We start from the raw sequence: 17,073 nt of genomic DNA, 5'->3' as shown, positions 1-17,073 counted from the left end.
GTTACAGTTATACCACTCTTCTGGTAGGTGTGATTGCCACTAAGAATAGTACCTTAACTGAGAGCCATTTAAGTGTTGATAGGACTCACACTAGAGCCTCGAAAACAAGATTAAGTTTACAAGGTATTACAAAAGATTTGATGAAGGGACAAATTATTTTTGTTAGACTGAGTACATACTACATGAAAAGTCAAACGATACGATAGTTTTAAACGATTTTACCGATGTAAGGACTGAGCCAGAGATTCTGGACTAAATTCCATATATCAAGTACTTCTAGTTGAAGACTCTTCATATGCCATCTCACCCATGGAGGATACCTATGGTTAAGAAAGTCATCCCTAATAGCAGATCTATTGATCTCCTTCTTCTATAGCCTTGAGAATAGATTTTACAGACTGCATGCAGAAATGTCTTGCATACATAAATTGATTGAATTTTCTTAGATCGAGAACTGTCTGAACTCCCCCGATTGTTTCTCTACCAGTCAATGAGCACCTGTAAACTTCTGCATAGTGACCTTATCATTGGGGAGGACAGTCTAACTTCACAAAAATGCTTCCTGGTTACCACCCAAAACACTATCTTGTACCCTGTGTTTACAATGTCCTGAACACAGAGATCTTTCAAAGTAAACATCCAGGCCTATGCAGCATATCTCAGAACCCTGCCACTCACTAAACTTGCTGAGTGTTGTGTTAGCCAGTTGTCACTGCACTTCTCAGTCTTCCTTACTTTTAAAGGGACAAAAAAGACCATCTGTCTATTTCCCACATACTGTCTAGCATATATTTTGCCTGGAAGATATGTTTGTTCCTCTCTAAAACGTTGTGCTTAGGAGAAAGCAGAATACGTACTTATACAATACAATAGTAAATTATGTCATTTTCTATCAGCAACTTTCTGAACCATAGTATCTAGTTTGTCACCAAACAGAAATCCACATGGAAAAGGAAGCGTAGTAAAGCAATTTTTACTGTTTTTCTGCTGCCCAGAGACGCAGCTAAAGGGTTTTTTGAACCTACACTTCTGGCTGAAAGTGAGATTGTATCCAGCGATACGTTACCAAAGGAAATTAATTCCGATACTCATGATTTCCATATTCTTCAGAAAGTGCAATCTACTTACTTTTTTCTTGAATGTCCTTAAATTCTGAGTGAGGAGAGATTCCCGAGTGAAGAGGTATGAAGCTTTTTAAAGTAGCGCTCCATTTTTCTATCCACTGGGTCTCTTAATAGACACAAGTCTTTTAACGGAAAAGCAGTTTTTGCCGAAGACAGGCTACTGCAGCAACAACCTTGGGTACAGACTCATTTAGTGGTGTCCGATTCTCGAGAAGTATACATACTACCCTGTTTTTTTTAAAAACTGGATTGCTGCTTCTCCAATTGATCCCATCTATGATTTCTCTTATCACTATACTCTTGTGTTGCTCATATCCTGTAAAGTAGTTAGAACTAGCATACTCTATTTCAATAGTCCTAGTAATATGTTTAATAATCAGTATATCCACCATTTTGGGTTCTTCTTTATTATCAGCTGAGACTTCCCCAACAGAATCTATAGGTTCATCTGAAGAAAGCTCTTGTATACTATCCAAATCTACACACATCTGAGACCTGGTCCTTTTAACCCCTTACATGCTCAAAGCTCTTCTTTTGATACAAAATATATTTAATCATCCAGTTAATTAACTCCACTATACTGCATATTTTACCCAATTTTACAGTTAAGGGACTGTGTTTTAAAAAATGACCAGAACGTGTGTACAACTAGAGCAGAGTAACCATGCTGATGCTATCAGGACAAGAGAAGTATGAGCCAGCAGATGTGGAGGTCTGTGGAGGTGCTGTAGTGGGAAGGGATACCCCTAGGGTGCAGCAGGCAATGCATATTGTCCAGTGACATTAGGTCAGCTGCTCAAAGATCCACAATCACTCAAAAAAGCAAGCCATTATATGTATGAAACAAAATGAATTGCTTGCATTCCAATGTGTTTGCAAACCCATAAATATTTATGAACATGTGTTTCTCACAGATGGCATTTATCCATGATTCTTAAAATCCAAGTACACAAACACATTGAGACTAGTTGGAATGAGGCAGAATTTTATTAATGCTAATAAAGTCACTGAGACAAGCTGCTACCTCAACTCGGAACATAACCAAGAGATCTATAACAGTTAATGTTGCTGCAGTAAACAAGTCACAGATAATTCTATGTAATCCTTTACAGCTACCTTTCATAGTACACAAACAAGGAAGCCGTCATGATCATTCTGGTAAACAATATAACCATGTTGCAGTACGTTGAGAGATGGAGTACTAAGTCTGGGTAGCACTACTAAACACCCATTTACATTGGTTACCGAGGCACAAAAATCACCATTCACATTGTGAGTATACACATATTTAAGTGCGTTCATTAAACTCCTTATATTGTTCTGGGAATTGCACTAAATTTTCTCTATGAGAAATACAGTCCACACATAAAGCATCTGTATCTAGGTAGATCCTTTTCACAAGCTCCACAAATGTGATTATGAGTCTTGCAAATCTTCTGCCATTCTACAGACTCTTGAATAAGCAACTTACTTTCTCCTCCCCCTCCTCACTCTTTCAAATTCTATAAGAAAAAACCTCACTACATACACAGCTGACTTACTCAACTTTGAAAACACAGGAGAAAAAAATGACAATGAAGGAGGTAGGCGTCACATTATATACCTTTCAGGGGTATCAACTTTTGTACCTGTGTCTGTTATGCTGATAAAGGATTAACCCGTTTGGGCTGCCATGGAATCGGTAGAAGGAAAATGGGGGTAATGGCAGGAAAATTAGTTGGATTTAAAAAAAACTAGATTCTGAAATGAAAACCAATAGAGTGGTTGAGTTCAGCTTTAAATAAAGAGTTATATGTTAAGCATCTCACAGAAAATAAACCAATTTGTTTCGCAAAATATAAACATAAAAAGGGCTCTATAGCTCTTACAACTTTTGTTTATTGGTAGCGTTGTTTAGTTTGTTTTTAGTGTATTGTCTGTTTAAAAAAACAACAAAACTATACACAACCCATAAAAGCCAGGATTAAATAATAAAACCAATGGCCGCTTTTAAAACAAAACAAAAAAACATAAGAAATACATCAGATAGTAAGCAGGTCTTTTCCCAGAATTGGAAGAAGCATTCTCATGAAAAAGGATCAGCAGAGACCACATGAAGAACACCACATGTTTGAAACCAGGGGGATAAAGTGAAATGACGAGACTGGTTCGCTTCAAAAGCGTATATAAATTAACCAAAGCCCTTTTAGGGTTGAAGTTTACTCACCAAGCAGTATCTTCCATAAATATTCCTTCTCTTTCCAACTGCATGAACAGTTCTCCCCCTGGGTTTAACAATGAACAAATGAAACTAAACACTCAATACAATATAAATGTAAATTGTACAATTTATCATAAGAAACTGGAAAACAGGGGCAGTGGGTGACAGGTGACGAAGGGTTGTACAGTGCTTTGAATTGCTTAAAAAAAAATCAAAAAAAAAAAAACCATCAACAATATAGAGACTTACCTAGCATATTTATTTTATCTGCTCACAAGTGTTTTAAAGCAAAATATAGACTAAATAAAAAAAGTCAACACGTGGGAGGAACTGACCACTAAGATACTCCAGAATGAGGTAGAGTTTTCCACCAGTTTGAAAGGCATAAATCAAGTCTACAATGAAAGGATGTTTCACTTCTTCTAGGATATTACGCTCTGCTTTTGTGTGTGCTGTGTCTTTCGCGTTTCTCACAATCATGGCCTAGAAAGAAAAAAAGAAAAATGTCTGCTGTGAATAAATAATGTGAAAACATCTGGTACCTCTTAAATTATGGATAGCAATGTGTTACTCAAATTATCTAACACGCTTATGAACTTGTTAGTTCCAAAAAGCAAGCACATTTAACTAGGACCAATCCAAAGACTGTCTAGATCAGGCATACCAAATCTTCTAAAGGCTCTCTATACAGTCCTGCAGCCCTAAGCCCCTGCAGCAAACGTAAAAGTAATTGCACTGCCACTTTAGTATGTCAGATATATTGAGGATTTTACACTAAATGGTAGCTGCCTTAGGCACATTATGAGCCACTAAGAAATAGGGCATAGAGACGCCACTCAGATTGGAACTACTGAGATTAGATAGTTTTTGTCACCAAGGGGTATATTTCCCAGGAGGCGGTTCCGACAAACCGTCGATTCTCAGCAGTTAAGTCTTTTTTTTTTTTTTAAACTGGCAACTTTTATTAAAGCCAAAATATTGCCGTTTTAAAAAAAACAAACCCCTAAGAAGCATATTCAATTATCTTCCGGGATCACAGACCACCTCCTTCCTAATATTGCTGCACTGTAAATTTCCGTTCGCGCCCCTTGGGATTGCGAAGGGAGACCTGCGTTGTGGTGGTACCTTAATTACACCTTATTTGCGCAGCTGCGCCTATCCCGAAAGCTAACTGAATATGCCCTGAACTGTTTAAAATCAGAGTGATTTGGGATAAATTACATGGGATGGCATGTAGCCCATGTACCACAAATGGGCAGCAATCATTGTAATGAATAAACAGAAGGCAAATACATTTTGAAACCTCCACTTGTTGGCAGACACCAAGGGGCGTATTCAATTGTTCCTCCGGCCGCCGGAAAAACGAGCGCTCTAAAACTATTACCATTTATACGTTAATATTGCGTACAAAAACCGTTAATACGGCAGTTTACTCGCTGAATTTCATCTCGCAGCTCAGGGAGCTGCGAGATGAAATTCAGCGAGTAATTACCGTATAAACGGTAATAGTTTTAGAGCGCTCCTTTTTCCGGCGGCCGGAGGAACAATTGAATACGCCCCCAAATGTTTAATAAACGCCTCTAACTGTACCTGAACTACCTGTGTTTTTTTTGTTCTACAAAAGCGCCGTACAAGGTCTCCCAGTATACAAGAATAAACAAAATAAATTAGTCTTTAAAACAAGCAGATCTTGATGCACAGGTCAGGTGTTGCAACATTAAATTGACATATCTATATATAAAATTAAAAAATTCAATTATGAATACTTTCATGGTCTCTTTCTCTCACATATCTCTCTGTAGAACCACAAAACACCATTCTTTCACCCCTAAATATTTGAAAGCTGTGGGAAAGCCTGATTGGGCATGGCAGGGAATTCCATCAGTGGGGAGCAGAACGGGAGGATGAGATGGCTACCAGAGATGAGACAAGACGCAGGTCAGAGGTAGATCAAAGAGGACGTGAGTGAGTATATTTTGATACGAGGTGTATGAAGGAGTATTGATTCTGGAGGACACAGGGAGCCAATGTTGGTTTGCAAAGTGGTGCAGCAGATGCGGAGCGGTGAGAGGGGAAGATCAGTCTTGCAGCGGCATTTAGGATGGATTGAAGTGTGGATATATGGGTGTTGGAAATGCCAGATAGAAGGAGGTGCAGTAGTCAAGAGAGGCTGGATGTGAGGAATAAAGCAAAGGATGGAGTCAAAGGTGACAATAAGGCAGCGGGCTTGGGAGACTGAGGAAATTGTGGTTTTATTGATAGTGAGGGAGATTTGAGGGGAGGCGATGATTCTGGCAGGAGGGAAGATAATAAGCTCCCTTTTGGATATGTTGAGCTTTAGGTAGCATTAGGACATCCATGTGGAGATAGCTGAAAGACAGTTGGTTACACAAGATGAAAGTACAGTAGGGCAGAGGTCAGGGGAAGAGAGATAGATTTGGGTGTCATCAGTGTAGAGGTGGTACCGTAGTCCAAATGAGCAAATTAGAGCCCCAAGGTGAAGAGGTGTATTAAAAAAAAAAAGAAAAGGGCCAAGAACAGAGCCTTGTGGGACCCCAACAGATAGTGGGAGTGGAGAGGAGGATGTGCCAGAGGTAGAAAAGGAGCGGCTCGATAGGTAGGAAGTAAAGTAGGAAAGAACTGTGTCACTGTGTCATGGAGTGAAGGGTGTGTAGAAGACAGAGGCTGATCAACAGTCTCAAAAGCAGCAGAGAGATCCAGGAGAATGAATATGGAGAAACGACCCTCAAGACTTTGCAGTAAGTAAATCCAATCACTTTTGAGAGAGCAGTTTCAGTGGAATGTTGGGGACGGAAGCCTGAATGCAATGCATCAAGAATGGAGTGAAAGAAGAGAAAGTGAGGAGATTTGTTGAAGCAATCAAAGAAAATAAAGACTATGAAGATGGGCATTGTATAGATTTATGGAGATCTTGCTCTTTCATCTGAGTAGGCAGACATCTACCAGTCTGCTCCCATTCCTGAATATCCCTATTGACATGGAAGACTCTGCCTAAACACAGTGATGAGACTTGATACCTCTTTTTCCTTCAACAGGATCTGAAATAGTATTTAGCAGGAAGACTTACTCAATCACCCATAAAGTAAGAGGCTTATATGGAATGGATGCTCGTCAGCTTTTTGGGAGTGGGTTCAGGCTTCATAGTAGCATCATTTTCGGCAGACAATACACCTGAAGGGTGAAGGAAACCGTAAGCAGTTCCTAGGTTTACCCACCCTGTTTTAGGCCCCAGGGAAACCTTTAAACTCCGAAACAGAAGTGATGTCTCACAGACAGGATAAGGCCCAGCGTTTGTAAAACCAATGTAGCAACTAGAGTCTCCAAGGGAGCCACCCCTGCGTGCACTCGCAGGGACCCTCCGGATCCAGAGGCATTTGCTAAACTACTGTAGCAACTAGCGTCATCAGGTGAACCGTCCTTGCTAGCGTTGCATGTACCCTCAGGAACCAATGGGAAAATGGAAATGGTTAGCCAACAACAGGCAGGGAGTGGGGAGACATACTATATACCGTGTGTGTGTGGGGTTGACTGTCTTTACTCTGTTGACTAGGGAGTTAACCCGTTAGTTATGGCTGCCATGTGTTATTTGATGTTTTAAATTCTGGTTTCTAACAAACCTAGTGTACAGTAGTAAACGGACAGATTTCAGATTACTATATGCTTCTCCTAATACAAGTCTGTTAATCTCACAGTGTCAATAATAAAAAAAAAAAAATAATTGGAAACAAGATGAATGGTGTAGTGATAATTTACCTTTTTTAGCACTTTCATTGCAAATATTTTCCCAGTATGAGCTCCTAATACTTTCCGGACTTGAAAAACCTGCATAAGAAACAGATTTTACTACGGCTATGGCATACAATTTACATTACACCACAATGACATATGCTTGTTTAGCAACCACAGAGCCCACTTTATATATGATGAAAGCAATTTTCTGACACCCGAAACAGTTTCCGGTGACACAAACTGCACTTCCTGAATGCCACTGTTCCGTAACTGAATTTCAGTGCTTGACTGCAAACTGAAAATAGCCAGCACCTACGTAATTGAATACTGAAAAAGAAATACATTGAATTTGTGGCATCTCTTGCTTCTTTAAAAACTTCTATATCACTAAATTCTGGATGCACTCGGAAGAATTTGATATTTAAGTCTTTCACTTATGCTGAGATAAAATAGCACTTTTCATATATTTTCAAATTAATCTTTCTTACCTTCCCATAACCACCTTTACCAAGGACACGGAGAAGCTCAAAACATTCAGGTCTTATCTTTTCTGGACCTTTATTCACACTGGTCTCAGAGATCTCAAACTTTTCACAATGCTCCATGCCACTAAATGAAATAATGTGGGGATTTCTTATATTCACAATAGCATTGAATGTAAAAATAAATCCATCTTCAGATGAAACACAACATAGATATGAATACAGAATAAAATCCATGCGATTTCAAACAAGTTAAAATATTTAGAATATAAGATGTCTTATAAAACATGAGATCTATCATACATTCATGTGAAAAAGGAATACCCTTTGTGTTTTACATATCAGGAAATAATTAGCCGCCTGGTCCTCAAAGCTCTAAAATTTAATAAATCTAATCTATGTGCTAAATAACCCAAACCAGATTTTACTTTGCAAATTTCTAAATAAATTATATAATTATACACACACTTCTCAAGCGTGAGAAGTAATGTGAGAATTCAGGTCTATGTTAACACCATGAGAAAAGACGTTTGCAATGATCTCAGAGAAGCATTTGCTGCTGCTCAGTCAGGAAAGGGTTAAAAGGAATTCCCATACAAATTGAAGTCTGTAATTCTGCAGTGATAAAGATTTTTTTTTTTTAATAAATGGAGAACACTGAAGACAGATGTCAATCTTACCAGGAGTAGGCATCCAACAAACTCACCAAAAGATTAGACCATATGATGCTCAGAGATGGAAAAAAAAGGAAAAAGCTACATACAGGAATCTACAGGCATCTTTCCATCAGGAAAAGCATGGCTTTCATGACCTGGTTACCAGAAAAAATCCCATTCTCTCAAACTGCAGTACACCTTAGGTTTGTTAAGTTGCATCTCAACAGAAAAAGACAACTGGAACAATGTCAAGAAGAACACGCCAATAGTCAAGCATTGCAGTGCAGGAGTGATTATTTAGGGTAGTTTTGCAGCCACAGGACATGGGACACCCTGCAACCACAGAATCCACCAACTCATCTTCATAGCATTCTAGAGGGAAATGTGTGGCCATCTATCTGACAAAATTGGGTCATGCAAGAGGACAATTATCATAAGCACATGCACGACTGAATAGCTAACAAAGAAAAGAACTAAAGTTGTGTCATGGCCAACTCAAAGTCCAGATCCAAACCCCACTGAGATGCTGTAGTAGGACCTTAAGAGTTTACTTGTGCATAAACGAATGCTCTCAAACGTGCTGAAGTACTGTTTTAAAGGGGAGTTCAGAGAAACTGAAACCAACTACTTGAAGTTATTGCTTGCAAAGAGTGATTATACAAGCTATTAAATAATGCAGGGTACATATTTTTACACACATGCCTTATTTAATATTGGCTTATTCTTGTTGAATGGCAATGTAAAATCTGTTATGGGTTATTTGTCCCAATATTAGATCAACTTTTAGCAACTCCAAATGGTATGCCATGTAATGTTCATTTCAAAGGGCAATTAAATTGTTTGGCTTCCCCCCTTGTGAAAATTAACAATGAGCTCTGGAACTATAAAAGAGTCTGTTGCTAGGGCAGAAGCTGCTGTTACATTGCTAAGGATGCTAGAGGTGACCCTGCTCCTTAGAAGGCGGGACTAAATGTTATTATTGAAATGTCTTCTTGACAGCTGACAGGGAGTCTCAAAGTACTCAATGTCCCACCAGTGCAGAGCCACTAATGTCACCCACAGAATCTCAAGTTAAAATATGCAAGTTTCCTGCTCAGTTGGCCAACAAGAAAGAGGTGGAATTGCAGGACCGAGGGGCTCTATACTGGAGAGAATGCCACCTTGAGATTCAGAGTGATGGAGCAGAAGAGGCAGGTATTTAACTGCTACCTAGATGAGGTTAAAACCTGAGAATACTCTGTCATTAAGCTGACCACACTATGGCACTGCATTGAGGAGATGTTTCAAATAGCATAGTGCTATCTAATTTGAGACAAATGTGTCTATGAAGGAAAAAAAAAATTATCGCAGGCATGATTGCCTCCCAAATTATCATCATTATCTTAATTTATTTATAAGGCACCACAGGCTCTGCAGCACCACACTATTAAGAAAATATAAACAGAACAATACACAGAAAAGTAAGGGGCAAGAGAAACAATAGAATCAGTAAAAAAAATCAATACAAGAGAAGAGAGAGCAACTGCATTAGAAGGCACAACTAGAACAAATTAAACTTTACAAAAAAGGATTGAGAGGGCAAAGATTGTGAGAGCTAAAATTTAAGAGGTGCAGGGAAGCAAACTGAGATGTCAGGGTTGGGGGGGAAGCAAGCGGAAGAGGTAGGTGAAGCGATCGGAGGGAGTTGTTTAAGATGGGAAGGGGAATCAAAGACATAATTGAATTGACAATTATGTATTTACATGTAAAAGCACAGATTGGAAAAAGGATATTTTCTTTTTTACATGACTCTATACAGTCTCTTGCTGATGATAAGCAAAATATATTACATTTGGGCCCCTTTGTAGGTAGTTGTGCATTTTAGCATGTCCTCAGTACTTAACAGCCATTTACAGCTGTAGGTGGTAAAAATATCACACAAATTCAAAATATTATAACCATTTTAGTATAAGGAACAGATAGCTAGCTCTCTGACACAGCTTGGCCAATATATGATAGATCGTTATGAACTCTAACATACATATTGAAGGCAAGATATGACCAATAAAATATGTTTGCCACTTTATAAATGAAAGAGGATAATGATAATATTAATATTAAGTTAGCCCTACTAACATTATATAAAATTATATTGACACATTATATAAAAACAAACTGCTCAAATTTTCAAAACTCAAATTCCCATTGACTGTACTGTTAAACGAATATTTTATTTTAGACTTACATGTCATATGATATGCCTCCATGGTCCATAAACTCATTTACAGAGCTCTGCAAAAATACAGAAGATTGTTCAAATATAATTTGTGTTAGATAACACAGCATTTACTTTGGCTTATTTAGCTCATTTTTAGCATGCTAAAATGTATCAGGTTTGGTTTTTCACACATAGTATGCAAAACAAAGGGCTACTAATCAAATTTGTACAAAAACAGATTTGCTCAGTTAACATGTAAATATACAATTTAGCAAGGTAACAAGCAATTCAATATTTATTAAAGTCTAATAGTGTATTTTCTTCATCAACGCTATACAAGTTTAATGTTAATCAAAGCTTCATCATTTTAATGTGTATGAGAAGGTGACAATTTAAATTGCTGTAAAACAAAATGGTATGGAATTCTATCATTCGGAAAAGTTCTATGGTCAATTAAACAGTATGTCCGTTTATAGCTAAAAGTACACGTTGCTCCATTATGTGTTAGATAAGTAAAATATGATTTTGCTATTCTCAACATGAAAGTATCCTATTTTTAATGTCCATATTGCACATTTCAACAGTTTTCTAGTTATGTGAACTTATTTCTGCCTTAGAGGCATACTACTAAACCTGCATTGAAATTGGAATATTTTATTATACTTCCTACAACCAGCATTTTTTGAAGGGAGAACTAAGGTAGGATAAGGGAGGTTTCCCAATCAATAGCTCTTTAATGATAGATATTTCAAGAACCTAGTGTCTTTACAGTCAAAGCAGGCTCAAATGTGGAAACAAAACTGCAAATAGATATGCCACCAGTGGGTATATTTACTAAACTATGGGTTTGAAAAAGTGGAGATGTTGCCTACCTATCAGATTCTTGCTGTCATTTTGTAAAATGCACTACATATATGAAACCTAGCATTTTAGTAAATATACCCCCAGAACTTTTAGTAACATATTGCATGTATTTAATATTGTGTGGACATCTTACAGTTTCTAAAAAAAAAATAATGCCAGATCTGGGCAAATTACCATTATTTAATTTAGGAAAATAAATATAGTATTCTAATCTATAAAGAGCGCCAACCGCAATGCATAGCTGTTAATTTATTAGTGTTCATGACTTATACCAATATAATCTTAACATCTATTTAATTGATCACATCACAAGTAGATGCTATTACTTATAACTCAGCATACACTAATGCCCAAAACAAACAAAAAAGTATACATTAATTATTCTTTCTGTTGGTGCAGAACTGATTATATTACTTCAAAACATAGACTTTGATACCTTTAAAATAGACCTATTACCTCCTAACATATTATTAAAAACAGCAAAATATTAAAAACGCATGGTAACGTGGTTACAAGAAAGAAAGAATAAAGTGATTCAAATTACACCAATCAAGCAAGTGCTTTCCATGTACTATTTGTTGGCAGGGTTTGGAATATTAAAAACTCAATAAAGTTCAGTAAAACAGCTTATATGTACCCGAATTTATACAGAGTGTGGATTGATGCACTGCTAATTTCTTTCAAATACAAAGAATAGAAAGTAACATATCTGCTTTATATATTTATATATAGCACAACTGTGGGCAGGTCGAAAATGGTTTCATTGAGCTATTTACTGGTGGAGCCTGAGTCTAAAACACCAATGAGCAGAGGGAAGATGCAAAAGACAACCATGAATGGTGCAGCGCTTTAAAATAACTATCTTTGAAATTATTTTATAATCATTGGTATTTAGAATCAATATAAAAAAAAGCATGTAATGTAGCATATTTAAAGAGGTATGTATCACTACATTCATCTTTGCCCGTGTTCGTTTAAAACAATTGAGACTAAACAAAAATATTGCTATATGCGCCAATATGTTACTCTATCAATTTTAAATGACAAAAAAAGGGTTTTTGTTTTGGTTTTTTTTATTTCCAAACCTTTATGCAATTTACTAGTGTAAAATCAATTTATGCCAGAGTGCACAAAACTAAGCTGTTAAGCGATGCCAATTTCAATGGTTCACACCATGTACAAAAGAGATGATGTTCATAGTCCTACTCTAATATTGTTCAACCAGTACAAGATAACGGACCATCTTTATAACATTAGTCAACCAGACTGAAATGTAAAGCTAAAAATGTAACGCCAAGTACACCATTGTACACTGGCCTCTAATTAGGTTTACCTTCCTTCATTGCTCCCTATGGTGAGAGGACCACCACTGACCAGCCAGAACTCTGAGGGAGATTCACATTTCCACTCAGCATGAAAACAGAGAAGCCGCCTTCCATCCAATCGGGCTAACCAATTGTATGGGTTGAATCCAATAGTGCTGACAGTACTCTTATCATGGCTGTCAGTGCTCTGGGATCAGGAAATGATAGACTCTGAATGTATTTTAAGGCACATATGCTGACTTGCAATTGACAGCAGCCTTTCACACACATATGGCAACATAGAATGGCTAACATTTGGCATTCTTCTCTGCCATATCAATTGTCTTAGGTGACTGGACTTTGAAGCACACACTAACAAGATTTTGTTCTGGGTGTTTGATACCCAGGAATAATACACAGTTGTGGACACAACACTTATACTCGGTCTTATGATTTATAAAAAGAAACTGGCCATGATGGATACAGGAAGCACTGGTGTGACCAAGTCTACAGAGCTCCGCTAACCACACACAGAAGCACAATACCGACACTGACTCTACACAGGGCGGAGGCGGCGCAGAGTACATCCACTTTCCACTCACTCCAGTAGCGGGTGCCGGGGTCACTACTCATGCCTAACCGCTCAACTAAAACAGCAAGTTAACGCACAGCACACTCATGGCCCAGTCGCCCTGGTATGACAAGGGGGCAGACTGTTGTCAGGCCTCCGGCTCTGTGTGGCCTCCAACTGGGTGTACAGACTCTACTCACCCCGTCCTCCAACTCATCGTCCGAAATAGCGTCCTCGGGCTGATCCAGATCTATGTCAAACACGCCCGCCATGGCCTCGGACGTTCTTTGTCTCCCCGCACCGCGACTCGGTACTCCGTTTCCCCGCCTCATGGGCTCCAACACACGGCCGCCATCACCGGACGTTGAAACGCGACGACGCCTCAGTTCGTCACTACTTCCCGGGTCCCCCTGCGTGCGCGCTCCCTCATCGGCCATACTGTGCGTAGGAGGAAATAACACGCGCATGCGCAGTTAGGGGGTTAAACTACTGGCAGGCTCATGTTCGCCGCATGCGCGGGAGAGTAATTGAAGCTAACTTGCTCTGGTTTGTAGAATTAGTGTTTCACTTAGTAGAAATGACACAAGAATTAGGAAACCTATAGATCCCCATTGTAACGAAAGAGTTTGGAGCTCGAATTAAATGAGCGAGAAAGCCACAAGTGCCTAAACGTACTACACTATACATTGCATGGTGTCTTGATTTTATGTCCTGTATAGTCATTGTTCTCTGCGAATGGAAATACCCTACGTTTCGTTCAGTACGGGTGAACTCTTTTTACGGTCTAAATACACTGAAATTATATGTGAATTTAACCCATGCTACAAAATACAGGCTGACAGTTTCATTATTTGCGGTCTTCGGAAAAATGGCTCCGATAGTGTCGACATACGTAAGTTTTTTCTTATCTCTGCACAATAAATAGCAAGTGACGGTAGTCAGTTTGAACTGCAATTCTTGTACCTGAAGCATAAGTGAAGGCGGTTAGGTCAGTGCACGAAGTGTTGAGATGACCGTCTCCAGTATGGTGACCATAGTTGACGTTTAAGGAATTGACCTAACTTACTGAGAAGCATGCAGTCGGATGTTACAGAGTTGGATATTTCAAGCAAGCATCATACGCTTGTTTATTTTATTTCCTGGGTGCTGTGAAGGTAATGTAAAAGAACAGGTTTGCGTTCTTCTCAATGCTGCAAGAGCTGCACTAACCGTAGGTATCCCCCCCACCCCTTCGAGCAAAAACTTAAACTTAAGTAATAGTGAGGTGCTCATTGACTTATGATATTAGATAAAACACCCTGGAACTTGCTGATATGGTATATATAAACACTATGGTGATAAAGTGAGAATATTGAATCCTATTTGTGTTTTAAAATTGACAGATGTATCAGGAACAGATACAGGAAGCCACATCTGATGTGAAGTCTTTGTCCAATATTATCTCCAATGAGAATGTAAATTATAGTCAGTAATGTGGTATTATTATACTTGCAGTGTCCCATTACTTTTGGTCCCTTAAAAAGTGTGAGGCACATATAGAAACCGTTGTAATTCCTACACCGTTCACCTGATTTGGATGTAAATGCCCTCAAATTAAAGCTGAAAGTCTGCAGTTAAAGCACATTTTGTTAGTTTCATTTCAAATTCATTGTGGTGGTGTATAGAGCCCAAAATATGAGAATTGTCGATGTCCCAATATTTATGGACTTGACTGTATGACCTGTAAAAAAAAAAAAAAAATATGTGAATATTATGTGCTGCAATAATACCTAGGCACAAACTGACGACCTACAAGAATCAAACTAAAAGTCAAAGAATTTCTGCACTCGTTTCATAAGAGAGCTTAAAAGCTCCACAGCATTAAGACCACACTGCTTCACCGCCTCATACTATTAGAAATTCTCTGGGTTCTTTGTTCCTATGCTGGCGGATTTATTTAACTCTGTCATACAAGGTTCTAAATTTGACGGGTCCACCACCAGAACTGAAATGAAATAGTGGTGGTACTTAAATCAGGACGAGATCTTTAATGATACTGGCAGCTATAGATAGATCTCCTTCCTCAAATCTTAGCAAACTGTTTTGTACCCAGGGCCGCCGAGAGGGGGGGGGAGCGGGTACAGTTTACCCGGGCCCGGCCATGCCAGGGGGCCCGGGCCGGGCCCTCGCTGCTAATTAATTTTTTATTTTTTTTTTCCTGTCTTGCGCTTTTTTTTTTTAACTTTTAATAATTTTTTTTCCCGCGGGGGGGGGGGGGGGGGTCTTGGGTTTCTTGGGAGCTGGGAGGAAGAATAAATGTAAAAAAAAAAAAAAAATACTCACGTGATCGCGCGGCGCCGTGTCCCTCCTCTCCTCCATTCACACTGACTGCCGGGCGTGACATCATCAAGTCACGCCTGTCAGTCAGTGAGGAGCGCCGCAGCCAGCAGGAAGAAAGAAGACAGAAGAGGAGACAGAAGAGCAGAAAAGAAAAGAAAGAAGTTGACAAAAGGTAAGTAAAGAAACGGAGAGGCAAGGGGAGGAAAACAGAGAGGGACAGTACTATAAAGAAAGGGGACAGAGAAACAGAGGAGGAAAAAAAGGAGAGAGCCACAGAGGAATAAAAAAAAATTGGGGAGAGAGGAACAGAGGAGGGGAAAAAAAGTGGGAGAGAGGAACAGAGGAGGGAAAAAAAGGAGAGAGCCACAGGGGAATAAAAAAAAAAGTGGGAGAGAGGAACAGAGGAGGAAAAAAAGGAGAGAGCCACAGGGGAATAAAAAAAAAAGTGGGAGAGAGGAACAGAGGAGGAAAAAAAGGAGAGAGCCACAGAGGAATAAAAAAAATTGGGGAGAGAGAAACAGAGGAGGAAAAAAAGGAGAGAGCCACAGGGGAATAAAAAAAAAAGTGGGAGAGAGGAACAGAGGAGGAAAAAAAGGAGAGAGCCACAGGGGAATAAAAAAAAAAGTGGGAGAGAGGAACAGAGGAGGGAAAAAAAGGAGAGAGCCACAGGGGAATAAAAAAAAAAGTGGGAGAGAGGAACAGAGGAGGAAAAAAAGAAGAGAGCCACAGAGGAATAAAAAAAAGTGGGAGAGAGGAACAGAGGGGGAAAAAAAGTGGGAGAGAGGCACAAAGTAAAAAAGAAGGGAAAAGCAGCATGGAGGTCGCAGTGTGAGCATAAGGGGGTACAGTGTAGTTGTGATGAAGGGGCACAGTATTGTGTGTGTAATGGCACAGGGGGCTTGTTGCAATGTAGTGTGTGTGAGGTAGGTGGCAGCTAATTAATGGGCGCTATTTTGTTTGTAGGGTGATGGTGAGGCAATTTAATAGTAGGGACTATTAATTTAAGATGGGGTGGTTTGGGGGCTATTGAATCTTGGGGTGAGTTTAGGGAGAATGAGGTCTATTTATTAAATGTGACTCTGAATTATTTAATGGCAGTGATGGTTGCGGGAAATAGGTATTGCTGGGGCTGTTTGCAGGAAGGGAAATAGGTTTATTTATTAAATGTGAATAGTATTATTTTAATGTTGGGGCTGGAGGAAGGCCTAATTATTAATCGTGGGTGCTATTGATTTAACGCTGGGGCTGGCTGTAATTTTCTAAATGTAGCCATTTTTTTTTCAAAATAGGTCCTACAACATTTCTGGATCCGGACAAGCCACAACTAAAGAAAGCAGCAGCCACAGGTGGAGAAAGTGAGAAGAACAGGTAGGAGAGAGCAGCACAGTGTGTGAAATGTTGTGATTCTAGTAGGGACAATACCAATTTTTGGTGAATGTTGTGTCCAATGTAAGGTGTAGGCCAAGACTGAACTGTTTGTGTACACACTGCATTGTTTGTATACTACCCTGTGGTGGTAGATGTCCTGAAAGTCAGGAGTGCTTGAACATATGTGACGCTCCGGCGAATTGAGAGCCTAGTGGTTTTTATGTTAGCCACGCCCCAA

The 17,073-nt window shown here is 39.1% G+C and overlaps 2 protein-coding genes across 2 annotated transcripts in view; one reads left to right on the top strand and one right to left on the bottom strand.

The window, feature by feature from the left end:
- Nucleotides 1-13,557, bottom strand: part of RPS6KB1 (ribosomal protein S6 kinase B1) — a 35,712-nt gene extending 22,155 nt beyond the window's left edge. Inside the window, exons 1-6 of the mRNA XM_075195302.1 lie at nucleotides 13,349-13,557; nucleotides 10,437-10,483; nucleotides 7,563-7,683; nucleotides 7,099-7,167; nucleotides 3,660-3,807; nucleotides 3,331-3,388 (exon numbers count right to left, since the gene is read on the bottom strand). Coding sequence (XP_075051403.1) covers nucleotides 3,331-3,388; nucleotides 3,660-3,807; nucleotides 7,099-7,167; nucleotides 7,563-7,683; nucleotides 10,437-10,483; nucleotides 13,349-13,480 — 575 coding nt within the window. The 5' untranslated portion in view covers nucleotides 13,481-13,557. The remainder of the gene's footprint in view (nucleotides 1-3,330; nucleotides 3,389-3,659; nucleotides 3,808-7,098; nucleotides 7,168-7,562; nucleotides 7,684-10,436; nucleotides 10,484-13,348) is intronic.
- A 466-nt stretch (nucleotides 13,558-14,023) lies between these two features.
- TUBD1 (tubulin delta 1) overlaps nucleotides 14,024-17,073 on the top strand; it is a 51,864-nt gene continuing 48,814 nt past the window's right edge. Inside the window, exon 1 of the mRNA XM_075195301.1 lies at nucleotides 14,024-14,302. The gene's annotated coding sequence lies outside the window, so the exon portion shown is untranslated. The remainder of the gene's footprint in view (nucleotides 14,303-17,073) is intronic.

The sequence above is a fragment of the Mixophyes fleayi genome, chromosome 2 (assembly GCF_038048845.1).
Source record: "Mixophyes fleayi isolate aMixFle1 chromosome 2, aMixFle1.hap1, whole genome shotgun sequence".
Taxonomy (NCBI): domain Eukaryota; kingdom Metazoa; phylum Chordata; class Amphibia; order Anura; family Limnodynastidae; genus Mixophyes; species Mixophyes fleayi.
This window is presented reverse-complemented; position numbering and strand designations above follow the sequence as displayed.